Here is a 26,647-nt window from a genome sequence, read left to right as displayed (position 1 = left end):
TATGCACAAGTTAGGCTACATGGCAGGATCTAGTTAGGAAACAGAAATAAATTTTACTCTGAATTTCAGTCATAGTTCTAATACTTGTTTTAATATTAAAACATTAATAAAGAAAAAGCATATATTAAGAGTATATTAATGGTTAGGGCAAGAATTCATTCAGCATTGCTTTCTCTGAATCAAGAGTTCTTCCTAAGTCTTCTTAGAAACTCTTTTGGGCCAAGCACCTGTGGCTCACTCCTGTAATCTTAGCTAGTTGGTAGGCCAGTATCAGTAGGATCACAGTTTGAAGCCAATCTGGGCAAATAGTTTTTGAGACCCTCCCCCTTCTCCAAAATAACCAGAGCAAAATGGATTGGAGGTGTGGGCTCAAGAGGTAGAGTTCCTGCTCTACAAAGGACCCCCAACCCCACCACCAAAAAAACTTTTGGAGGAATAAAAATATTATTTTAGGTAGCATGCATTAAATTTGAAGTATCAATTACTTTTTTATCGCTTTTAAAGAGTTTTAATTCTGAAGGGATAAAACTAGAAAATGCTTACCTCTCCAAGATAGCATATCTGTTTATGTGCAACTTCAACAAAAACTTCTATAATGAGGTTGACAGTCTCTGGGGTATTTTTGTAAACTTCCATCAACCCAATGCAATTGGTAAGGAAGTCCATTAAAAAATTGAAAAGAATGGCTACGTTGTCGATCTGAGTAGCCTCTGCAATGCCACACAGGGCCTCCAGTGTGGCAGTGATCTCCTGCTTGACTTCTTCTTGCTGACACAGCTGCTGAAAGTTTTCTTGGTTGATCACTCTCAAGAACCGCTGCTGAAGTGGCTGAAGAACCTATGAAGTACAGCGTGAACTTTTAAACAGGCTGCATTTATTTCCTCAATGTGGATCAATACACACTTTCTAAAACATTTCTCATTGCTATAGGCAGAACAAGCACAGAAAGCATGCTATACTCCCCCGTTCTGAGAGTAATCATAACTTCTGACATAAACAAAGAAATGGCAACCAAGTCATGAAACATGACTTTCTCAGTCCACCTTGTAAATTCTCAAAGTGATTAGCAAAAATAAATAAATAAATAAAATAAAGATAAAAAATTAAGACTCCACAGTAGGAATCAGCAAACTTTTTTCCTATACAGGCCCAATATAAATTTGATAAACATTTTAGACTTTGTACTCTTACTTAGAGTACAGAGCCACAGATGTAAACAAATGAGCAAACTATATCTCAATGAAACTTTATTTACATAAACAGAGGGCAGGGCACAACTGGCCATATGGGCTATAATTTGCCAACCTCCGCTCTACAGTCAAACTTAACACAAAACTCGCCTCTTTTTGTCCCTCCCTTACAACTCTTGACACAGAACATAGCTTCAGATAATCAGTCTTGCCCTGGGTATTAAGAGCGAGAACTCATATTCAAGAGGATAGTCCACTAATTCTATTCAAAGCTGTCCATATAATATAGTTATTTAAACTAGAAACACACAGCCTTGTTTTCTCTTGTCCCGAAGTCACATATGACCGCCTAATTCTGTTACTTTGTCCCTTCCTTCTTAGACATTAAGAGTATTCTAGACACAAGGACTGGAAGCCAAGAACCTACATACATACTTGGTCCCTGCTTTAGTATTTATTATGTAATGTGCCTTTTTGGTTGTAAAGCATGGAATTGTGTTCCCCTAAAATCCATGAACATCTGATCCGCTAGCATCTTAGAGTGTAACCTTATTTGAACAGTCACTGAGATCATTTAAGATGAGATCATAATGGAGTAAGGGTAGTCCCTAATTCAACATGGTATCTTATAAAAAGAGGAAATTTGGATGCAGACACGCACACAGGGAAGACTCCATATGAATGAACATCTAGGCAGAAATCAGGGCAATGTGTCTACAACCAAGGAATGCCAAAGGTTGTCAGAAAGTTACCAGAAGCTACAGATTCTTCCTCACAGACCTCAGAAGGACACAAGCCTAGACATTTTTATCTTGGACTACTCATCTACAGAACCATGAAAAAATAAATATCTGTTGGTTAAGCCGCTACATTTACAAATACACTAATTTTTTGGGGGGGGGTGGGACTGGGGTTAGAACTCAAGGCTTCCGCTTGCTAGGCAGGTGTTCTAATGCTTGAGCCACACCTCCAGCCCCAAATGCGGTGATTAATTTGCATCCACTTATTCAAGACAGGGAATGTCTCACTAACTGTTCATGTCACTTTTGGGGAGGGGGGCAGTGCTGGGGATTGAACCCATGGCATTAGGCATGCTAGGCAAATGCTCTACCACTGAGCTATACCCTCTGCCTAAAAATTCTTGTCAAATAATAAGCTCCACCTATTCATTAGGAGGGAAAAAAAATTAGAAAAGCTATAGCTGAAATGTTTATATCTCCACAGGCAATATTGTGGCAACACATAGATCAAACTCTAGAGTTACATACAAGGATAAAACCAAAATAGAGGGGACTGTTACCTCTGTCCAATACTGTTGTTTGGTTTCTGTGTCCATATGTGCAAAACCTCCCAAAACCAGAGCCTTCATCAGTGTCCTCTGCACCGGACTTGACAGGAAATTAAGAGGTGGGCTTCTACTTGCAAATTGCTTAGCTAGATTCCACCAGTTTTCACACTGAATTACTAAGTTTGCCCTTAAGGTAGAAATAACAAAACATAAGATGTGTTACTTTCACTATATGTACATGTACTAAGAAGACAAAAATTGAAGATAACTAGATTTAATAATTTTTTTTTTAATGTGGGGTCTCAGTAAGTAGTTCAAGGTAGCCTTGAGCTTGAACCTCAGCCTCCTGAGTAGCTGGGATCACAAGTCTGTGCCACAATGCCTGGCTGGGTTTCATTAATTTTTAAAGCATAGTACAATCAAGTCAAATACAGACTTTCAAATCCCACAGGCTTGTATTCAAATCACCCTAGCTGTCTGACAGTGTGTTACTTATAAGGCTATTTGATGTCAAATCCTTCAACACTCAATGCCAGCCTCCATTATATCAGAGGAAAGGCCCATTTGCATTTGTAATCACAGTGTGATGCAGTTGTTAAAACTCACCATTCCAAAACTGTAGGGTCCACTTTGACTTAAACTTTGTAATCACTTGCCAGTTGAGAAGACTGCAGAAGAAAGCAAGCCCAACCTCCCTTGTTCTCACACATGTGGTCAGTCTAAACATGGGGCTTACCTTTCTCTTCTTTCCACCAAAGTGACAAGGAGCTGCACAGTATCATTTGCAAGGTCCTGCTCACTACTCCAGACTGAGAGGTTACTGATGACTTTTTGTAAGAGGTAGCCAATAATCCACTGAGAACCCTCTGTATCTGCTCCAAATGCTGTGCTGAATGGTAGACTTATCTTACGATATAAAATAAATTATGTAAGGTTAGAAAGAAAAATAAGCTGAAAAAATAATCCAAAGAAAAATCACATTGAAATTAACTTCTAAATCTGAAGTAATGCTTATTTCACATCAATTTTACAATTTATTCATTCCCACGAGTCCAAAAGGACATCCTCAATTTACCCACGTCTTCCAATGTGATTTTCTCCAACTTTATTCTCCCATTAATACACTAATATGGTATTTGAAAGAAATGCAAAGAACGTGTATTAATCTACTCCCAACCAGCAATCTGTATCTTAATTTTGGTTAAAGTAAATGGAATTGAATGATGCGCTCTTAAGAAAAGCTATATGACAGCACTCTAGTCATCAGTTCTCTTCAATGTGGAAGATGTTTCAGTTCAGTTCACTGTAATGAGAAAAGTCAACAAGAAAATGTTCCCACTTCTATTACTGTCATCATCCTAAATCCAAAAGAAGTTTAACAGTTTCACATTCTGACCTGATCATATAGTTTTTCATCCACCAGGAGATAAGTCTTGGCCCAGCGTTTTAGAAACCAAACAATATCTTTGCCCATTTGAGGGCTTAGTAGATGAGTGAGATCTGCTCGTATTGCTCGAGATTCAACTTCTGAAACTCTTAAAACAGCAGATAACAGCCTGTAGGTATAAAACACAGGTCATTTACTCTTTTATTGTTTAGTGGTTGTCTAGCCATATTTTTCCCCCCTTAAAAGTCTTTTTCTGTTGCTCAACTCTCTGAATTTAATCAGACTTAAAATTTTATCAATGGGATTGGAGACAAATCCCCCTCACATGATTTCCAATCTTCCATGAAGCAGGAGACAAGGAGGAGAGTCAGTGTGAGGGCCATCTTTCTGCTGGTGTTGAAAATGTGCAAATTTCAGCATTACTGTCTAAGGAGTTTCCAGGTTCAAAATGGAGGAACATGTAAAATTAAATATTCAAAGTACATGCCAATTTCTTTTTCAGCATTTCATCACTCCTTAAAACTCCCCTTATATGCACAGTTTGTGTTTTTATATCATAAAATGCAGAACTGTTATGGTGTAAGATAAGGAAAGTGACTCATCTAGAATATTTTGAGTATTGAGTCTTATCTCCAAATCTGATAGTTATATTACTTTTGTAGTAAATAAATGTGACTTCTGATGGTATTATTATCTTGTGTGCAAGGCCCTGGGTTCAATTCCCCACACTGGGGGTAAGGGGGAATGGGGGGGAGGGGATTGGAGCAGTAGGGGAAGAAGAAGAAGAGAGAAAAATCTTGCTACAAAGATTTTCTACCAAATGTACATATTGCTATCACCCTGCTATATGGCCACATGGTTTTAATAACAACATGACATTCAGATAAGTGAAAATATCTGTTCTGGGAGTGTGTGGCATGTGTGGACATAACCAGAAGCTATACATATATTTAACTCGACTTCAGCCAAAAGGCAAGGAATCAAATGATGCAACAAAAGAACTCGGTGCAAAGCCATTTCATGAGTTCTAATCACTGAGGCTTGACCTCTGCTCTGAAGACTGAAACCTCCTTGTAGTGAAAGTGATAGAAATGTGTTAGAAGCCCTTGGCACAGTTAACCACTCTGCCCTTCAGACAGAACTCCTTCACTTGGCAACTCTGGCATCACAATTCCCATGCCCCCTCATCTACATGCTTACTCTTTCCCAGCCTTTATGACAGCCTCCTCTTTTTACCTCCTTTAAGTCAGGAAGTTTTTAAAGTTCCACCCTAGAACCTTTTCTTTTCTTACTATCCACATACACTTTATATGCCAGTATGCCAACTTTTGAAATTTATTTTAGGGCCTGTATGAACAAAAAATCCCAAGTGATCTCACATTTCATTTAAGTTGTACCAAATTTTCCCAATAAGATTAAATAATTTTTAAATATTATTTCCAGTCTAAGAATTAAAAATGAAACAGTTACATTAACAATTTAAACTTATGCACTGTAATTCGATTAGCATGCTCTGATAGCCACAACCACCATCGGCCACTCAGAACATACAGAAAAGTTTATTTCATTTCCATAAAGAACATTATTCTAATACAATGAATTTATACCCTCAAGTATTTTCCTGATCATACACAATTGTCTACAAAGACAATGATCATAAGACTATAAGTAGTTAAATGTCTCCTTGGTTGAGTTACCTTTGTAATACTTTAAAAAGTATAGCACTGAGCTAACCACAACACAAAATTGTATGTATATGTACTTATTCAGGAGCCTGAACTCATTTAAGCCATGCCACAGCACTTTTTTGCTTTAGTTATTTTTTAGATAGGGGCTTGCACTTTCTGCCCAGGGCTGGCCTCCAACTGCAATCCTCCTACCTATGCCTCCCAGTGTAGCTAGGATTACATGTGTACCACCAGGGTCAGCTTGTTTGTTGAGATGGGGGTCTTGATTACTTTTTGCCCAGGCTGTCTCAGAACTTCGATCTCTGCCTCTGGAGTAGCTGGGGATTACAGGCATGTACCACCATGCTAGGGTACAATACAAATTTAAGTTATAAAACAGAAAAAAAAATGTCCATCTCTTGAGGCTAAAGTAGCAGGATTTTGTTTTTCCACTTAGTTCATGTTTTTCCCACATTCCCAAAGCCAGAATGAGCCAAAGCCGAGCACAATTTGATTCCTATTTTTCACGTGAATAGACAACATGCTGAAAAACCTTGTTCATATAAAAAATAGAAGATATTTTAAAAACAGCAAGGTCACCCAGTTACTTGAATTTCTTTCAAGTTATAGGACAAAAGCCACAGAAATCTACAATGAAATATTCTTCCTAATACTCTCTTAGCTAAGACTGGTCCTGCTCAACGTTATTAGGACAGTGGAATGACCATTGGCTCTGGCTGTTCAGAACTGCCCTGGTACTCCGCAGGCTTTTACATACCTGCTAATCCACAAGTAAGGTATGGAATGAGCAGGAGCTCGAGCCTTTCTTTTGTCAAGTGGAAAAAAGGTGAATCAAAGAGCAGTTAGGGCAGAGGTAAGAAGCCTTCCTCCACCTTTCCATTCTCCTCTCCACCATACCCAGCAATCAGAAAAGGCCCGGAGTGTTCCCTCACAAAGACTTTGCAAACCCTATGGCCTCCGTATGTCTTCACCCCAGGGTGGCTAGATAAGTGCGTCCCTGTCAGCCTCTAAACAATTCACTTCCCTGCAAATCCTAGCCTCCTCCCATTTTCATCTCACCTACCACATGCAGCCCTCCTCTGCTCCATGGTCAGTTACACAGCATGAGTTCTGCCTGTGCTGCTGTCACTGTCCAACACTTTGCCTTCCTCTCATTCTTCAACAGCACTCTAAATGTCATTTCTTCCAGGAAGCTCCCTCTACCAGCAGATTAGGTGAACCTAGGTACTCCAACACCACTGTACTATACCCTCAGATCATAGCTCAAAGAGGAGTCGAAGAACAATTTATTCAAATATTTTTTGATTGTTCACATTTCAAGGTCAATACCCCTATCCATTCCAGACAGCACTCTGTTTCCCAAGTCAGTCCTGAATTACACTGCATTTCCTAAGTCAGCACAATAAATTAAACAGCACTGTCTTTAAGTTCTCACCATTTCCACTACTGTCACTGTCTGGACACTGTCAACTTTGCCTCGGTTACTACAAGCACCTCATAACTGGTCTCCCACTTCTACCACCCACTGTTAATGCAGCCATCAGATTAACACCTTTAGGATGTAAGCAGTATGCTCAAAACCTTACTATACCACCCTGCTTAACTCAGAGCAAAAACCAGAGGTGTTTGTTACAAAGGCCTGAAGACTTTACCTGGTTTCTCTCTGTTTCCCAACGCCATCTCTTATAAAATTCCACCTCACTCCATTCGGCCCACAATAGCATTCTTGCATACCCAGACATTTTGCATTAGCTTTTTGTTCTGCTTGGAATGCTCTTCCCCCAGACACCTCCATGGCTCCCTTACCAATCTCAAGTCTTGCTTGCAAGTTACCTCCTAAATAAAGCCTGTATGGATCACCCTACTAAAAACTACAATCCTTGAAGTCTGCACTCCAGGCCCCCTATCCCATGTGATTTTTTTACCCACAGCATTCACTATTTCTAAACATATCACATCATTTACTTACTGATCATCTCTCCCTTACAAGTGCAAAAAGGGAAGTAAATTTTTGCTGTTTTTTTCCCTAACGTATTCCAAGCACCCACTAAAGTGCCTAGTATACAACAAGGGTTCAATAATTCTTTGCTAAATAACTGATTCTTTAAGAACGTGAATTCCATTTAACCCAAACAAAGAGTACTTCTCCCACACACCAGTCAACTTCACACTAATTCTTTGGATTAAAACAATGTTTTGCTTTGTACCAACCCTTCATAGTCTGTGCTCTCAGATACAAGTTGTTTTGTTACCATATTGATGCCTGAGACTTGAAAAAAATCGAAAAAGCACTTAAAATATAAGGAAAACATTCCTAATGATATTATCCAGACAAGATATATAACAAAGAATATATAACATGAAGACACTCTGAAATGAATTCTTTGAAATTAACATTCACCATGAAACAAACCAAAGCAAAAGAACTGATTTCCACAAACACAAAATGTAATGACTATAGTAATCCCCAAAGGGAAATTACAAAAATTTTCAATATAGTATTGATTTTATTACAAGCAAGAACACAGCATGAAGGAAATAAAGCCCTACACATTTCCTTGCTACTTTTCTGTTGTTTAAAAGATGCAAAATGTTTGAATTACTGATTCTGCAAACTGACAAAACCAGTATTATTATCATTACTGACATCTCTGCCTAGAATCTAAATTTAAACATGCTAAAATTTAAAGTTCTGTCTTCAAATCCAGCCTTGGGAACACACTTAACCCAGGTTCACCCCACCTAACTTCACAGTTAATAATGCATGAGAAAGGTGGCATTAGCCTTGGTAAGATTTAAGTGTACCTTCTGACAAAGGCACTCTGTGGTCTTCTAGTTGCCCCGACAGGGCTCAACTCTCACAATCAGGAGGAGCACTTCCATATTCCTTAAGAAAGTCACTGAGACCATTGTAGCTCTTGTGAACAATCTGGTTTCTAAGAATCTCAAAGTCTTTTCTTTCTGATTACGGGAGCCAGTACATGCATCAGTACTGCTTTCTGATGGACAAGCACTGTGTGCCTAGTATGTTAGCTCCAATGTCTCTCGTATTCAGAACAACTTTTCATTTGTTCTGTTCAGTACACAGCTGTTAGTTCCCAATAGATTAGAGTTGCCTAAGATACTGAGTGCTTGCCATACTGTGTATTTCAAGGCTTCTCCCAAGTTGTCTTTTCTCTCACGTATCTGATTTACAGTGTGCCTAGTCCCTCCAGTCATCTACCCGTCCACTCAGAAGTTATAACACAGTATAAATTACAAGAGCACAGCTATAGAGTTCATATTACCTAATCACAGAATCTGTTCTGTTGTACCCTGGGATGGAAGAAGCCTTTTCTCCTGGAGATCCCAAAATTTGAAGTGTTGTATTAATGTCAACTTCAGATGAATGCTTAATGGAATATTCCATTATTTCTGGAGGTATTAGCGGAGTCTCTCCCTGAGTATCATCAGCTAAGAGGTAGCCTTCAGTTTAAAAAAAATTAAAAATGAACACTTTACAAATCTACATTTACCAAGTTGCACTATAAATGTTTTCAGTTTTATTTGATTTATATCTATCACATAAACTGATGTAAAATTATAAATGTTAATCTATTAATTTCACCTTGATGAGAAGCAACTTTCAATTTCTGATAATTAGCCCTCAAAAATACAATAAAGTAGAAATGTTTTATTGATCAATTTTATAATTCATAGTAAAACAGGCTTTTAAATCTACTTTTTAGTAATTTTCAGTAATATGCTTTGTAAAATTATTAGAAATTCTATTATCTACATCAGAAACCAACACCGAGGAGTGCCTTTCCAAAAGTCAAAATTTTCTCCTGTTTAAAATAAACAGTATGGTGGTTAAAGAAGAAGACCCTAAATGTCAGACTGCCTAGACTTACATTTTTGACTCCAAAAATTAACAGCAGAAAACTAGACCATGGGATAGTTTTACACTTTCAGCTTCTTCACCTATTAGATGGGACTACAATGATACCTAACAGCACTAATTCAGTGGGCTACAATTAGGACCACATGACACAGTTGGTGTGCAAAAGGCAAAAGACACTGACTATGTGTTAGCCAGTATCTTTCTTAATGCCTCCCATAGCTCTGTGTCAGAAAACACCTTTATCTAAATTTTATCCAGTATCACATATGAACTTTTGTTTTGTTGTTTTTTTGAGACAGGGTCTTGTTATGTAACCCAAGCGGGCCTCAAATTTGCAATTGTTTTGCCTCCACCTCCGAGTGCTGGGATTACAGGCGTTTATCATCATACCTAGCTCTGAACTATTAGTTTTACTGTATGAAGCTTTTTTTTTTTTTTTTTAGGGCTTAACCTGTTTGGATGGCAACTATGTCTTAAAAAGAAACAACCAACCTGTAACTAAAATAAGCCAGTGGATATCTTCATAGAGATCATCAAGCATTTTGTTGTCAATGCTGCTTGAGCCAGGTGAAGCAAGTAATTGCTGCTGATGTCGCTGTAACTGACCATGGAGTCTTGTTACTCTTTCTTCTAATAAACTAAAGAGTAAAGAAACAATAGATTCATAAAGTCCAATATGCAAAGACAGAGAACGATTTATAACTTCCGTATAACTAAACAACATAAATTAAGATGTCAGCGCAAAAACACATATACAAAAGTATTATAATACACAATTGTTCTCACAGCACTATAGGAATTGTGATTTACTCTTTTATGTCACAGAATTAAAACAATACTTTACAAACAATCAAGGTTTTACAAGAGGCATTTGAAAACTGGCTATTCCAAATTTTTATTGATATGGGTTCAAATCATTTCTCATACCATGTTTTCCATAACTTCTCTGCCATCTATGCTGTAGTGCCTGGGCTCCAAATGTATAAGCCAAAGAATGCAATCATGAGTATGTTTCTGTCCATTTGGTCCAGTGTGCTGGGATACAGGGTAAGGGTGTCTTTAAACACTTTAAGTGCTCTCCAGGGAATTGTGAATAAAGAATATTTGCTCCATGGGGTTTCTTTGCACCGTGTGTACCTTGTCAGAAGAGGTATACAGTGATCTGCAGCAATTCTTCCTAGCATTCCTACACTGGCTAGTTGATCAGAAAACTGGTCTCGATCATCTTCTTGAAGTTCACTTATTTCTTCTTCCTCACGAGAGGCCACGCCATTGGCAGTCTATTAGTAAGAGAAACAAACAATGAGGAACTGCACTACCTCCATTGGTAAGACATGAATTTCTGTGGCTCTGTAAAACAGCGTCAGTACTGCACATGGAAAGGAGAGCTAGACAGAGGCAACCTTCCAGTACGCTACCTAGGGACTCGTCTCTAATCACGCCAGCAGGTCTAGTGTTTATCAAAAGGAAATAAAATAAAGAGGGATCACTTCCCAGTAGACATGGCAAACACAACTTACTGTATACCTACAACCCACCTCCCACTCTGGGAATGTCACTTTTCATTGAAATGATCTGGCATCTTTAAGATCCCAGGTATTTTGGATACAGGAAGTCACCCTTAGCACTGGACAAGTGGTTGGGGAGGAGGGCAGCTACTGAAAAAGAGTTGATTAAGCCAACATCCCATGGGTGGGGACAAGGTTCAAGTGGTAGAGTGCCTGCAAGCAAGTCTAAGGCCCTGAGTTCAATCCCCAGTATTTGGGGGGGAAGCGGGGAGAAAAGAGAAAAAAAAAGAATAAAGCTTAGCCAAGACCTGGTGGCTCACACCTTTAATCCCGGCTACTTGGCAGGCTAAGATTGGGAGGAATGCAATTTGAGGTCAGTCAAAGCAAATAGTTCGAGACCCCCTCTCCCCCCATCTCCAAAATAACCAGAGCAAAATGGACTGGAGGTGTGGCTCAAGTGGTAGAGCGACTGCTTTGCAAGTGTGAAACCCTGAGTTCAGACTGCAATCCCCTTACCCCCACCCCAAAAAAAGGCAACACCCCACATATCAAAAACTCACTTAGACAACAAGGACCACTTTTGTGCTCAGCAAATATTCTGAGGGAGCCTATCGTAAATTTCTAGTAGTATGTGATAACTATCTAAAACAATGAAATAGAACCTGTAATGATTTTTAATTATCACTTGGCTTAAAACTTACAAATTCTGGGTTGGTGGGGTAGCTCAAGTGGCTGAGCACATGTCCAACAGCTAAGGGCCTAAGGTCAAACCCCAGTACCACCAAAAATTTTAAAAAAAGATAATTTACAAGTTTTTTTTTTTTTTTGCTATGAGACAGGGCCTGACTATGTTGCCCAGGCTGGCCTTGGACTCCTGGGCTCAAGTAATCCTCCTGCCCTAGCCTTCCCTGCCAAAAATAAAAAACTTACCAAATTCCGTGTGCCATCTGGAGCAGCTAGGTGGCACTGAATATAGGAATTGAAAACTTGAACTGCATGCTGGGTAAAAAAGCCTTTATGGAAATGCTTGTCATCTTGGACCAAAGTTAGCCAGGACTCCAGCAACTTATCATATGCTTCCATGTACACCATGTCATCCTTATCGAGCTGAAAGAAAAGAGCATTTATAAAGCCAATGTCCAAAGAAAGAAATGGGCATTATAACAAGAGTCACATAACTATGCACAAAAATAATTTTATAAGACGTTCCTAAGAGAAAGACAAGAAAAGAGATTTCCTGGAACTCCTGTGCTGGGATTACAGGTGTGCACCAACATGACTGGCACAGATTTCCAATTATTAAGTTTTTATTAAGCTTTCTAAAAATCTTTCTAATTTCAACCAAAATAATTCTTAGGAATTAATGTTTATTTTAGAAAGTTAGCAACTTAGTGCTGTAAAGTACATATTTTTCAAATAATAATACTATTAACATTTTTCTATAGTCAGGAAGAAAATTTTTTAAATAAAGGTAAAATGTACACTTCTTACAAATTTTTTTCCAGTGCTGAGATGAAATCAGGGCCTCACCCAGTAGGCATGTGCTCTACCACTGAGCTATAGCCCCCAAGCCCAACATTCTTTTAGTGATCTGAATAAATGAAGAATGATTAAAATGGACTGACCTAATCAGCACAGCTTAGAACATGTGAGATCATCATCAATGTTCTTTAGTAAGAGAAAGCTCATTTAATAATGAAAAAGAAAAATTCCACTTAATAGGAAAGTATTAATTATCTTTAAGAAGTATAGATGCTGCTAACAAAACAAAAAAAATGTAGGTGATAAGAGACATGGCTCAAAGGCCAAGTTCAAACCCCAGGAGTGCGCACACGCACATGCGCGCGCACACACACACACACACACACACACGCATAAAAGGAACTGATTAAACTCATAATGTCAAAGGTGTCCCTTCATTATGAAAAATCAAGTCAAATAAGCACAGTTTGTGAATGCAGAAGTGAGTAATTTCCTCCCTCTTTTTGGTTTAATTTTATAGGTTTTCTTCCTTCAAAGGAAAATGTGGAAAACACAGAAAAAGAGACAAGTAGATAATAAATTCAGGTGAAGCCAGGTCTCGCCCTGCCTAAACCTCTGTCAAGCTAGCTTGACTGGGCCTCTCCCTGACAGAACCATACAACTGAATCTATAGGTGATAACATTAACAACTCTGTAATTATTAGGTTGTTATTCTTAATTTTCCTCTTTCCCATTCTTTCCTGTTCAGGAATAGCTACTATTGCCCAATTAAGTTTTATGCAAAAACTAAGCTACTGAGAAACGAGAGAGATGGGGTACGTCAGCAGGCTACTCTACAGAACTATGTGTGGCCCAAAATCTTCTTGATCACAACTAGTACTTTGCTAAAAAGCCACTGTACTTTAAAAGCTGCCAAGGCCAGGAGGCAGGAATGAGCTAGGGATTTCACACAACAAAGAGAATGCCACTGTACCAGAACAGGCAATGACAAGTCACAGCACAGCACGAAGTGAGAATGGGGTAGCGGGAGAACAGATCCAGACAGCCTTCACAGGCTGTGACCAGGCTAGGCTTCCTGCTAACTGCAGCAAGAAGTTACTGCAGCACCCCAAAGAAAAGCACACTGCCAAGTAAGAAGGTAGCTCAGGCAAGGGAGATGTGGTCAAGTGGCCACACTGGGTACAGATTAAGGAGGAAGGGCTGGTAGGATACAAATGGAATAAGAAGTCTGACTGCAGGGGGTGGGGCGGGGCGGGGGAGCGGAACAGCCTGCACACCTGAATTGGTATCTGAGCAGCTGGGAAGACGGTGATCTAGTTCTTAAATTGTTGAAGATTAGGTGAGATGACATGTTGAGTTTCAGATGCAGAAAAGGAATCCAAGTGGGAAGATTTAGTTCGCTGTTTGATATACATTTCATTGTAGGGAAGAGTTCAGAACTACAATGACAAATTTGGCATCTCCAGCACCAAGAAACCCTAGTATTTGTTTCTTAAAGTTGTAAAACCAGAATAATTCACCAAAGAAGGAAAATACTGATAGAGAATAAGCACAAAGACAGTGCACACACTGGGGGGTGCCTGAGGAAGATGCAAGGCGAGAGGAACACCAGGAGGGAGTATGTGGCAGGCAACATGCAGGACGATGAGATGGAGAGCCAGAAAGACAGCAAGTGATGCAATCTAGAAGGAAACTAACAATTACACAGTATGTCAGGGCTGCTCTCTCATCTCTAGTCTTTACTACTATGATTCTCTTTTGCCAGTTTGAAAAGACTATTTCATTTTAAATACTCATAAAATAAGCCATCAGAAGTCTTATAAGGAACAAAAAAGGCTATAAAAACATTAAGTCATCTTTTTTTTTTTCTTTTTCAGACAGTCTCACTACATAACCATGCTGGTTGGTGTTCTCAATCCTCCTGTCTCAGACTTCCAAGTTCAAGGGATTGAATTTTTGTGCCACATGTCTGGCTTAAGTCATCTTTAATACTGCTTCAACTGATCTGTCCATTTGTTTTCTTCATTTTCTCTAGGAGTTAGCCTTCATAAATCAAGCTGTCTGATTTATGGAAGAGCAGTTGTGAAGAGTCTCTTACTCTAATGTAAAATAAGAGACCACTTAAAGAGTTTATCAAAAACCGAAACTTGGGAGGTAGAGACCAGGAGGATCATGGTTCAAGGCCAGCCCAAGCAAAGTTAGTGAGACCATCCCCCATCTCAATAAACAAGATGGTCATGGTGGTGTATGTCTTTAATCCCTAGCTACCCAGGACACTGTAGTTAGGAGAACTGCAGTCTCAGACTGGCCCCAGACAAAAACATGAGACCCTATCCTAAAAATAGCTGAAGCAAAAAAGGGCTGGGAGTATGGCTCAGGTAGCAGAACACCACCCAAAATAATGATAATGATAATGATAATTAATAATAATAATAATAATACAAAGACAATTATGGTGATTGTTACAGTGAAAGGATATATAACAAAAACAGTGCTAAATGCCCAAGCACAGCACTCAATGTTATTAGAAGTGGAAGAAATTGGTTTTAGTTCTTCAACAAAAATTTATAGACTGCTAAAGATTCACTACAATCCCAACCACAACCCAATTTTAAGAACTGACAAGGGAACTCCTCCTACCACCTTCCTAGATGTCCCCTTATGACACAGAAATAAATGAACAAGTTGAAAATGACTGGAGAGCTTATGAAAGACACACATATGTGAAAAATGACCATTCAATAAATGTTGCTGGGGAAGGGTAGATGTCTTAAATAAGAAACCAAAATTACTAGTTATAAAAGAAATAACAGTAATTCCAACTAAGCCAGGAATGGTGGCATAGCCTAGAATTCCAGCACTTGGGAAGCTGAGGAAGAGGACAGAGAATTCAAAGTCCTGTCTCAAAAATAAAAATGAAAGTAAAATTACTACAATAAGATGAGGACCATTTGTTCCTCGAAAGATACTATGCAAATGTGGTATTCAGGACTGGATCTTGGAACAGACAGAAGAGACTATAGGAAAATTTGGTGAAATCCAAGGAGGGCCTGTAGTTAATTACCAATAATATAGCAGTGTTAATTTCTTAGTTTTGGCAAATGTATCACAATTACGTGCGGAAAAGTGGCTAAAAGCATATGGGAACTCTCTGTTCTATCTTTGCACTTCTCTATAAATCTAAATTTATTCCAAATTAAGAAAAAAATAAACCATAAAGTGAAAAAGGGGGCCACAAAACTGGAAGAATAGATCTGCAACACATATAACACATATAACCAAAATAACAGCAAAAAAGCATGCAGAACATAAAAGGCATTTCCACAAATCAAAGACAAAGCGGCCCGACAAGTAAATGTGCAATGGATATGAACAAACACTTCCGAAGAATACTGAGAATTATAGACACATATGCACATAATATATACATCTATAAAGATGGCTAATGTTATTATACTTGGAAAAACAAATTAAGACAACCCTCCCTGCCCTGTGTGAGATGAGGTCTATGTTGCCCAGAACTCCAGGCTCAAGGGATCTCAGTCTCAGCCTCTCTAGGAGCTGGGCACAGGCCACCCATTGCTTTTTTTTGTTCGTTTGTTTGTTTTTGTGGTACTGGGGATTGAACCCAGGGCTTCACAAATGCTAGGCAAGTGCTAATGAGCTGCATCCACAGTTCTTTTTTTATTTTATTTACAAAAGAAGGTCTTGCTTCCTTTGCTGGGGACATCTTTGAACTCAAGACCTTCCCTGCCTCTACCTCTCAAGGAGATGAGGTTCTAGGCTTGAGCCACCATGCCGCTTTTACACTCACCCACTCGACAGCACTCACCCACTCACCCACTCGATCACCCCCTCTTGGATACCGCCCTCCAAATATTGGGAGCGCCATTCTCCCACTTTACACTTTTTTATATCAATGAATTCTCCCACTTTACACTTTTAAAAAATGTGTACTAGGAAACATGAAAAAGAATGTTTATTTCAACAGTTTGTGATGACAGAAACTCAAAAAGTTCATTTACAAGAAAAAGGAAAAATAAGTTGTGGTATAATATTCACACAGTGACATATATGGACAAGTATGTATCATTAAAAATTTTAAAGCCAGGGAATACAATTTCAGAACAGTGGTCATGTCTGCTGTGGGGACTAATGTGAGGGAAGGGAGCCTGAGACAGTGCACCAGCAATGCCAACCAGGCACTAGTAATGCACAATCAGGTCATGGGTTCAAGCATGGTTACCTCACAGTTTCATAATAAAATAATCTGGTGGTTTTGAAAAGATAACAGGGGAGGAGGGACAGTAATAAAAAGAAAAATGGAATATCTATCTATCCATCCATCTATCTATCTATCTATCTATCTATCAATCATGAGCAAAATCAGAGCTAAAATACCCAAGCACAGTGGCCAATCTGTCATTAGCAGCAGGAGAAAGTAGTTTTATTCCTTCAAAATAATTTATTAAATGGTAAGAGCTAAGCACTGGAATGATACGGTCTTCCCATAGAAACATCTGTGGCCTGTTTATATACTTAACAAAGCATGTGCTTCACAGACATCATTTGTTAGGTCTTAGCAGTTTATCTTGCCAAAATAAACAGACTAGTAACATATCTTAACAGGAACTTAGGAGTAGCATCTTCTAACCTACAGTCTCAACTGGGAAAGAAAAAAGAAGCAAGACATTTTCTAAGACATGCTACGATAGCTAAATTACTCATATATAAAAAATTATAAAATGTAAGTCTATTTTTAAAAAGCCTTAAATGCTTTCTACTATTAAAAGAGCTTCAGACAATCCCTCCAATAAAGCCCTAATATTAGGCAAAACAGACGATCACATGTAGACTGTAAGAATCTCTACTCATTGGATACCAATTAAAATAAAGATTATATGCTGTTTGAAAAACAAACCAACAAAAAACCCTTCTGGTTCCCTCTGGATACCAATATAAGTATCTCATCAAAGTGTGAGAAATTTGGTTGATGACAATTGGCAACTGGACCTTCTAGTCTAATCAGGGAGAAGTGAAATCTAACCTAGGGCTTTTTCATAATACCTTGGCCCTGCTCCATGGCCACTTTGGCCAAAATCCAGCAGCCAAGCCAGCAGCACGTGCACAGAGATGACGCAGGAGACTGAGCTAGACACTATGTGCTCATTCTCTGGGTATTGTCAGGCCTGCTGCCAGAAAGGCTCTGGAGAGGGACTTAGAGCTTATGAGACTACTTGACCCCACTTTATCCATTTGGAAATGGAGGGGGAGAGGGTAAGCAAAATATTAGCAATTCTTTTTCAGTTCCCATAATTCAAAGTTTAAGGAGTGAATTTTCAGGCCGTCAGACAAATCTGCCCTTATGTTTTGGCATTTATTTTGAATATGTAATCTCAAAATAGTGACAAATATTTTTGCAAAAATGCTGTTACATGAAGCTTTGAATCAGCCCCTCTTTCTGACACTGAATTACTTTTAGAGATTAAAAATCTACCATAACTGTATGACATTCTGAGGAAGGCAAAAACATGGAGATAATTATTCTGTGTGACCCTACAATGATGTGTTATTACACATACATCGAAACCCACACAAGTTACACCACCAAAAATGAACCCTACTAAGAAGTGATGAACTCTGGGTGATGATGTGTAGGTGCAGGTTCATCAACCATAACAAAGGAACCACTCTGGTGTGTGTTGCAGAGGGAGAGTCCAACAAGGAAGGACGTGTGTCAGGGGAGGAGATACGGGAACTCTGTATTTTCACTCAATTTTTGCTATGAACCTAGTACTTCACTAAAATATAACCTTTATATTTCTATCCAGCTCTATAATCTAATATCAGATATTATAAATGCATACAAATAAATTTCATACTGGGGTAGTTAAAATTAGGTACGTATACTGCAAATGCCTCCAAATTTCTCCCTAACAATGATGGAAGCTCTATGGTTACTAGGAGATAACATACTATAATCCATCCTACCTCAAAATTTCTTCCCATGAAGAGCAAATAAGCAACATGACATCTCCAAATCTTTTCTTGAAATAGGAAAGCTCTTTCTGTTGATCACAAAAATTCTTTTTTTCTTTTTATAGTGGTGGAGATCAAACCCAGGGTCTCGCATGTGCTAAGCAAATATTCTGCCACATCCCCAGCATGAAATTATTTTCACATGCAAATATAACATGAGTTAGTTAAGAAAAGTATGACTCAAAAATAAATAGTTCCAGAGAAAGAAACAAACAAACAAAAAGTATGATTCATACATGAACAGTACAACGAGCCGAGTATGGACAATTTTCTCAGAAAATCTTATTTCTGAGTGATAACTTCTAAGGAGTTCCTTAACCTTACTGAACTCTAGGTTCCACAGTCCAGCTTCAGGCTGCTTCTTTGCTATTATTCTTTGTAAGAACTTGAGAATCGAAACAAATTCAACTACCACTGATCACAGAGGCTGGGAAGTTCACTAGCAGAGCCCATCTGCAGACATGATGAGATCATTTTGGCAGGTATAAATTATGCAACAAAAAGTTATGCAACAAAAACTTGCTCACAATAGAGATGGCGGGGGGGAGGAACCCATGTAAATAGAAGAGGAGAGGAAAGGCTCTATCAATATAGATCTCTCCCTCTCCATCTTACAGGGTCTCCTTACTTAGCCAGGCTGGTTTTTGAAATCACAAGAAATTATTGGTATGCATCATCAGGCTCGACTCTATTTAGACTTTTTTTTTGCTAGCAGTACTGGAGTTTGAACTCAGGGTTTCACACTTGGTAGACAGGCGCTCTACCAGCTGAACCATGGCTCCAGATCTTTTTCCTTCTTTGGTTATTTTTGAGACAGTGTCTTGCTTTGTTTTCCTTGGGCCAGCCTGGACCATGATCCTACTATGAGATATTTCATGTGGTAGCTGGGATGACAGGCTTACACAATCATGTCCAGCCCTTTTCTCTTAAGATGGGGGTCTTGTTAACTTTTTTGCCTAGACCGGCTATTCTCAGCCTCCCATATAGATGGGATGACACCAAAATACACATACAAAACAGGTCAGTCATTGTCACGACAGCTATTTTGTTCATGTGACTCAACATGTTGCCTGGCCTCTTTGATGATACTATTTTGGCATGAACCAACGTTTTCTGACCAAAAAAACCAAGAAACAAACTAGAGTACAAAGTTCAAGTCAGATTTTCCCCAAATTTTACTGAACTAATCCAAGTGTATGTGCTAGCATTTTGAACATTTTATAATATAGTTGGTATATTAATATGAACAATAAATATTGGACTTTAATCTTTAAGACAGTATTGTTCCATCTCACAATTATTCTCACTTCTTCAGTCCAGCAACAGGAAATAAATAATTTGACTTCAGAGGTATAATGAAAAAATTCTTGGCTTCAGGAAGCTCAAGAAATAACAAGAAACCATAACAGCTCCAAAACAACTTGGAGCTGAAAACTGGAATTGCTCTCTAGACTTCTAGCTTGTTGCTCATCAAGGTGTAGTCATAAACATATTTTCTTCAAACAAAGGGTAATAAACTCACTAAGCAAGAATATTATTATAAAAAGACACTAGTATCCTAAATTTTACTCTCTAGAAAAATGCTCTTCCTCCCCTGCTATAGCAATATAATTACCATCAATTACATGAATTGCTTACAAGAGAGTGAATCTATTATGTATTCCTAAACAAATATAGTTGTGAAAAAATTAATATCACAATAAAAGTGTATATATAGGGAATCTGTTTTTCTACTGGGGGAAAAAAACCTCATTTAATATTAAAGAAAAACAGAAACACTGTCCAAAATTAAAATGACAAAAATATTTAAAAAGTAAAATTACAAAAAGCTATTGGTTTGCACAAAACAACAAAACTCAACAACTAGTCTTAGATGGTAAAGACAGCACATACAATATAGCCTATCAATCAATGCCCTACAAAGGCTCTTTCTACACTGCTCTGTGCAGACTATACAGGCACGTTCACATAGCTCACCATGCCATAAAATACGAGAAGGGGTTATCAGCCTGACTGACTCATGAAAGATGAGTGCTTGCCTGAAGGGCTGCGCTCCATGATCATGGTACTGGCACGCTCCAGTTTCATGACCTAGCTCAAACTGTCTTGTTTTTTTTTAAATATGCTTAGCTCTTCAAATTTCCTTAAAAGATCATTCTTTTCAATCTCAGAACAACTATGTATCATCATGAAGGAGAACTATAATCAACCAAGGAAACAAAAGACTATGTGGTCTGTCCCAGAAAGTCCAGCCTAGCTCAATTTGTTTCATGAGTTTCTGGTACAAACTCCCCAGTATGCACAGGACAATAAAATAACAGGGTTGAAATGACATTGAGGGAGATTTGTTTAGTCTTCATGCGAATCACTGTGCAGAGGCCCCTCTCTCCGCTTTCAACCTCACTAAATCTGCTGAATGCGGCTTAAAGTAAAATGTTTCCCTCTGCGCTTATCAGGTGACCGACTGTTTTTAAAAGAATTGTTAACTGTAAACAGATCAAGTAAAAGAAATTAATCAAAATATTAAAATAAATAACATTTGTTAAACGAAACCAATTAGGTATGTAACTAGAGCATGCCTTCTTGTGAAACAAGATATATCTGCTTCTGTAGAAGAGTAGCTAGCTTTCTACATTACAATACTCAATGTCAAACCTGGACAGAAAAACTGTCAGGCTGTCAGCCTGCTGGTCAAAATAAACAAAATTCTGAACATAAAATCTGCAAAGCAAGAATGTCACATATCTTCCAGCAAACCCTCTTTAAAATGTTAGGAACATTCTTAATCCACAAACAGAAACTAAAAGGTAGCTGTGTTTCTAAATATGTGACAACATGTTAAATCTTTAATCCACCTGGCTTAACAGAGAAAATAAACAAACCAAGGGGGAAAGGGAAGGGACAATGAAGCCACATTAAAGCCTGTCAGATTCAGAATGTGTAATCACTTGAAATACCTAACTTTCCATGCACTTGCATGTTTGTAACATCAAAATTCAAATACCACATAAGATCTTTTAAACTTGCATTCCTCTTCTAAACTTGCATTCCTCTGCCACTTCCATTTTCTTATCACATAATCCCTGCCTGTCCTGGTTCCTTTCTTACTATTTAGTCACAAAAGTGCCCAATTACATACACACAATCATTCCTGAGTATTTATTCTCTGAAAACTTCTGAAGACAAATGGAAAACTGACACACTACTGGACCTTCACCAAAGCAACTCAGAAGTTAATGTGAAATTCTAACAGATATCTACAAATACTGTTTTTACTCTATCAGACTTTTAAAAGTATCCACATTTTAATTCATGATGAAAAACTACTTTCAACAATTTAATACCTACTTTGTAGAAAAAAATCAATTATCTTTTCATGATACATGTAGTTATTTACAGTAACTTACAAAAGCAGCTAAGTTGTCAAGGGGTTTTAGTGTGTGTTCTCTAAATTTAAATATGAAGTTTGGAAAATACATCTGAAAATTAGTACTATTATCAGTATTATTATTAGTCTTAATTTTAACATAAATTAGATTCCACCAAAATACACTATTACACCTACTGCCAAAAAAAATTAAAGAGTACTACCTAATCAAAATAAGTATGGTTACAATGATTTGAATGGAATTATATTTACATAATTTCTAAGTAAGTTCAAAATTAAGTCTTAAAACATATATATATATATATATAAAGTATACATTGTTAAAATGGGCTTTCGACATAATTTTTGAGAAGCATTTCATTTTAATTATCTTAGAATTAAGACCAATAAATTTTATCTGCTAAACTGATTTGAAACCACAAATTTTTAAAGGTTATACTGCCACTACTTTTTACATGCAAATAAAAATCACTTTAATAGTTACTAGCATTCACTTACTTAAAATAATTACATGGAATGAGAAAATGCTTCAAAGGAAGTACAAATTTTCTTACGAAAAACAGACATATTTATTTCAGGTAGTCACTCACCACTTCTTCCAATGCAGCACTTCGCCCAAAAGAACAAGTGAGGTGTGTGAGGCAGTTAACAAAGGAGGAGAAAAGTTCACTGGGAATGGCAGTTAAAACATTTCGAGGGAACACAGTTATCAGATTGCTGATAATGCTGGAGAGTCCCACAGCTTCAGAATCTTCTATTTCAATTCTACAAACCAAGGAATGAGACAGATTAAGTGGTAGAAGAAAATCACAGCACATTTCCATACATACAAATACCACCTATTTATTTTTAAAGGTATGTATCTTTGTGTTAGTTCCATACAGCTCTACTTCAAAACACAAAATGGGAAAGAAAATCTCTGGTTTCTTTTTTCCTCCACTGTTAAACACAAGAAAAAACCAAAAAGTTCCTTTTTCATTTCTAAGGGCAAGTATACCTACCCATTTATGGTATTCAGTAATCCCTCAATGAAGTGTGCTAGATAGTCAACTTGGGATCCTTCATCGGGGAAGATGGGTCCATGAAGAGAAGCTAACTGGGCAAGGCACTGCAGAGAATCTTGTGCCATATCTGAATCTTCTCTGATTTTTCGATGTACCTGTTAGAAAGAATTACTAATCCATAAAAGTAAATTCTTCTTTTGTAAGGGTCACGTGTCTACCATGCCGAATGAGGTAAGAGAAAAATTTACTGTAGCTGGTCATTTATAGAAAATTAATTCCTGAATTAAACTACATTTGAAAATTACCTCTTAGCCAACTTGACATTGTAGGCCATGATTTTAAACATATTAGTTATTTTTTTTAACCAAAGGCTACCTACATTTTGAAAGTTGAACTGTCTCCAGCATGTTATGACAAAGAGAGAAGCAGATGCCAGCCAGTCAGACATACTGCTTCTTCTAAAAACAGCAGCAACGACAGTCATCTGTATTATGCTAACTATGCCTCACTACAGCTTCTTGCTAAAGTTAGCAGACAAGTTCAATCAAGAGTATAGAGATGCTGCCTTAGTGAAATAAACAGAAAACCAATACACCCCTCAAACCCTAGACATTCATTCACTGACTCGACCGACATGTAAGCATACATAATCTGCTTGAATCATTATTTTATCCTACAACATTACTATGAACAGCAAAAAAAAATTTAAAAAAATTTCAATTGTACACAAATTTATTTAAAGGCTCAAGCTAATGTGAAACACCTGGCATATAATATTCTGTATAAAGAGAGATCTGACATAATTAAAATAGCCAAGGTAAATTCAATGAAGGAATTATAGGGATATTATTAATCTTAATGCACTCTGTTCTCCTAGGCACTTAACTGCTCAAGCCCTTCCCTTTTCTACACAAAGCACAATGCTGAACATTTATTCTCTATTTCTTTCAAGTTTTGTTCACTTTGACTTGCAAATCATTTATAAATTACTTCAGGTTAAAATACTTCTTTTAAATATTCACTGACACAGTGTGTACCACAGCAAACACAATAAATTCTTGTTCACTGACTGATTCCATTAATTTTTCAGGTTTGAATGTCTTAAGATCTAGTCAAGAAATTTAAAATGGCAACATCTCTAAAAATTAATTAATTGGGACGGTAAACAAAGGAGGGTGAATATGGTCTATATACTTTCTATATGTGTATGAAGATGGAACATCGAAACCTGTCTGGAGTTACATTGTGCCTGTATATGGAAATGTCACACCAAAACCCTCTGTACAATTATCATAAACTAATTAAAAAGTGAAAAAAAAGAAAAGGGAGAAAGGGGGATGATGGAAATGTAATAGCAGGGTGAACTTCACCAAAGTGTGCTGTACACATGCATGGAATTATCACAATGAAAGTCCCTCATTAATGTATGCTAATTCAGAAATAAAAAATTTTTAAAGGCAAAAAATAAAATTACAGTTAATTGATCTACTAATTTGCTTAAACTATGCTACACTCTGGTCTAGAACAAGGGTTTGTAAACCACAGCCCATGAGCTAAGTTTGGTCCCTGAATGTCTTCATACAGCTGTTGAGAAAAAAATGGTTTTCCATGTCCACATGGCTGAGAGAAAAACAAACACCAAAAGCGTATATTTTGTGATCTGTGAGAATTATATAAAGTGAACATTTAATGAGCTCAGTAAAGTGAACTGGAGTTTCAGACTCATTTGCTGGTTGTACCTAGGGCTGCTTCTGCACGACAATGGCAGGTTGAGTGCAATCATGTAACATACAGAGCTAGAATAGTGACTGTTTAGCCTCATATAGAAAGAGTCTACCAATTCCTGACCTAGAATGTAAATGCTTTTCAAACTATATCCCAATGTATTTTAAGTTTTATATAGTAATTTCAAAGTATAATCCACATATTCATATATGTCCATTGCTTTCTTTCTGAGTTCTTAAACACAACACACTATTATAAGCTCTTCCCCCGCCCCCCAGCAAAAAAAGAAAAAAACATAGTTCAAATTTGTGCCATCAGGCCTTGTAAACTAATTAACATTTAATTTAAGTATGATGTCCAGGGATATATTCTATCAACAAACACAATGCAGTCTGGGACAACAGAAACTCATCTCACAATCTTCTCTACCCAAGAAGTCAGATGATACTCATTCCTGATGTAGAAGTGAGGAACCAAAAGAAAAAAATACCCTTACTGAAATAGGTAACGTTGATAACAAAATAAACTGTCTCTGGAGTCTGCCTATGTTGTGAAAGCTTAGTTTATGTTATCTGAAATATGTACTACATAAAACTCACGATAAGTGATTATTATGATACAGATTCTTGCCCTTCTTCCAACGTCAGCATTATAAAAGAGTTCCCTCATGTATGAACATGGATTTCAATACAAATTGTATAATACAATTAAAAACTGGATTCTCCATCTGAATACGGGAAGCAGACAGGGCAGAGAGAGCAAATATAGCAGGACATCCAGGGCAGGAAATAGTGAGGCTATTCATCAAGACACAGCATAAAGAAGAAGCAAGTCAGCAAGATGACAAATTCTATCGGAATACGTCAAATGTCACATGTCTTCTGGCCATCCAAATGGAAGCATTCAGTGAGTACTTGGTTTGAGGTTCTGAAATCTAGAGTTATCTGTGAAGTGCTGCCTACAGTGCTGCATGTAGAAGAACTAGTTGTGGAAAAGTGTAGTCACCAAATCTGAGAACCAAGGCAAGAATGGTGACATTTATGCAGTGAGCAGGAAAAGGAAACTAGAAACAATCTTGTCAAGAAAGTGGGAAAAAAAACCTAACAACAGTGGTGCTTTCAAGGCCTTATGGATGAAAGAAAAATCAGCCCGTCCGCAAACTTCTGAAGGGCAAACACAACCAAAATTATTTTCAGTCTCAGAGATAATCAACAAATTTAAGCCTTATTCCCTCACAACAGTTTATTATACCTAGCACGACAGCAATATGCAGTGGAAAACTGTTATCCAATGGGAAAAGGGATCAAATTAGGTAGTGAATTCACATGAATAAAACTAAACTTAACAAAAATAAATGAAGTAGAAAAAGATTAGCCATTGTAGGTTTTGTAACTCAAAATTTAAATTGTTCATAAACTGCTTAAATGAAATAACTAGCTACACACAACACATGAAACTGCTAAAAAAACAAAGCAGAAAAGGGCTAACTTTCAAATTCAAAAGTTATTTGCATGTGGCAGCTCACAGCTGACAGGAGCAGCTGTCTGGCTTGTCTAGACAGCTGTTCTGATTTGGTGGAGCTGTTTCCAGTCCTGCCAGCAAGTTTTTCACCTTTTCAAAAACTTCTGGAGTGGGATTTATTTTCACTAAAGTGAACAATCCAAAGAATTGAACATGGAGTCCTATCAAAACAATTCTTGTCAGATGAAGCAGGCAACAGGGCAGGGTTTTTTTGTTTTGTTTTTGTTTTGTAAAATTCAGTTATAATCATCTCTTTGATCTTGATAGTGTTTTTACTCATCATTCCTCTAGTTTAAATAGAAAATACAGCATTATTAAGTAATGATGAGAACCAAGCATTTCTATAAAAAACATCTTTTATGTATACCCATGGATGGATAATCTTGTTCTAGATATTCTTAAATATATACTAAAGAACTATAATATTTTAAATGGTTGAATAAAAAAAAGAAGGTAGTTGGAAGTTCGTGCACAAAATTTTCAAAACACATGAATGCTAAAAAACTATAATTAATGGTTGGGATTAAGCAAAACAGCTTTCTTC

The 26,647-nt window shown here is 37.5% G+C and overlaps 1 protein-coding gene across 6 annotated transcripts in view; it reads right to left on the bottom strand.

The window, feature by feature from the left end:
* The window catches only part of Xpo4 (exportin 4), a 94,295-nt gene that overhangs the window by 11,647 nt on the left and 56,001 nt on the right, over positions 1-26,647 (bottom strand). For all 6 annotated transcript variants that reach the window (XM_020167661.2, XM_020167662.2, XM_074043711.1 and 3 more), the window contains 10 exons: positions 22,855-23,012; positions 22,444-22,618; positions 11,875-12,051; positions 10,574-10,716; positions 9,929-10,074; positions 8,841-9,018; positions 3,875-4,034; positions 3,215-3,384; positions 2,491-2,665; positions 544-837 (listed from right to left, as the gene is read on the bottom strand). In XM_020167661.2, the coding sequence (XP_020023250.1) occupies positions 544-837; positions 2,491-2,665; positions 3,215-3,384; positions 3,875-4,034; positions 8,841-9,018; positions 9,929-10,074; positions 10,574-10,716; positions 11,875-12,051; positions 22,444-22,618; positions 22,855-23,012 (1,776 nt within the window). The remainder of the gene's footprint in view (positions 1-543; positions 838-2,490; positions 2,666-3,214; positions 3,385-3,874; positions 4,035-8,840; positions 9,019-9,928; positions 10,075-10,573; positions 10,717-11,874; positions 12,052-22,443; positions 22,619-22,854; positions 23,013-26,647) is intronic.

The sequence above is a fragment of the Castor canadensis genome, chromosome 10 (genome assembly GCF_047511655.1).
Source record: "Castor canadensis chromosome 10, mCasCan1.hap1v2, whole genome shotgun sequence".
Taxonomy (NCBI): Eukaryota; Metazoa; Chordata; class Mammalia; order Rodentia; family Castoridae; genus Castor; species Castor canadensis.
This window is presented reverse-complemented; position numbering and strand designations above follow the sequence as displayed.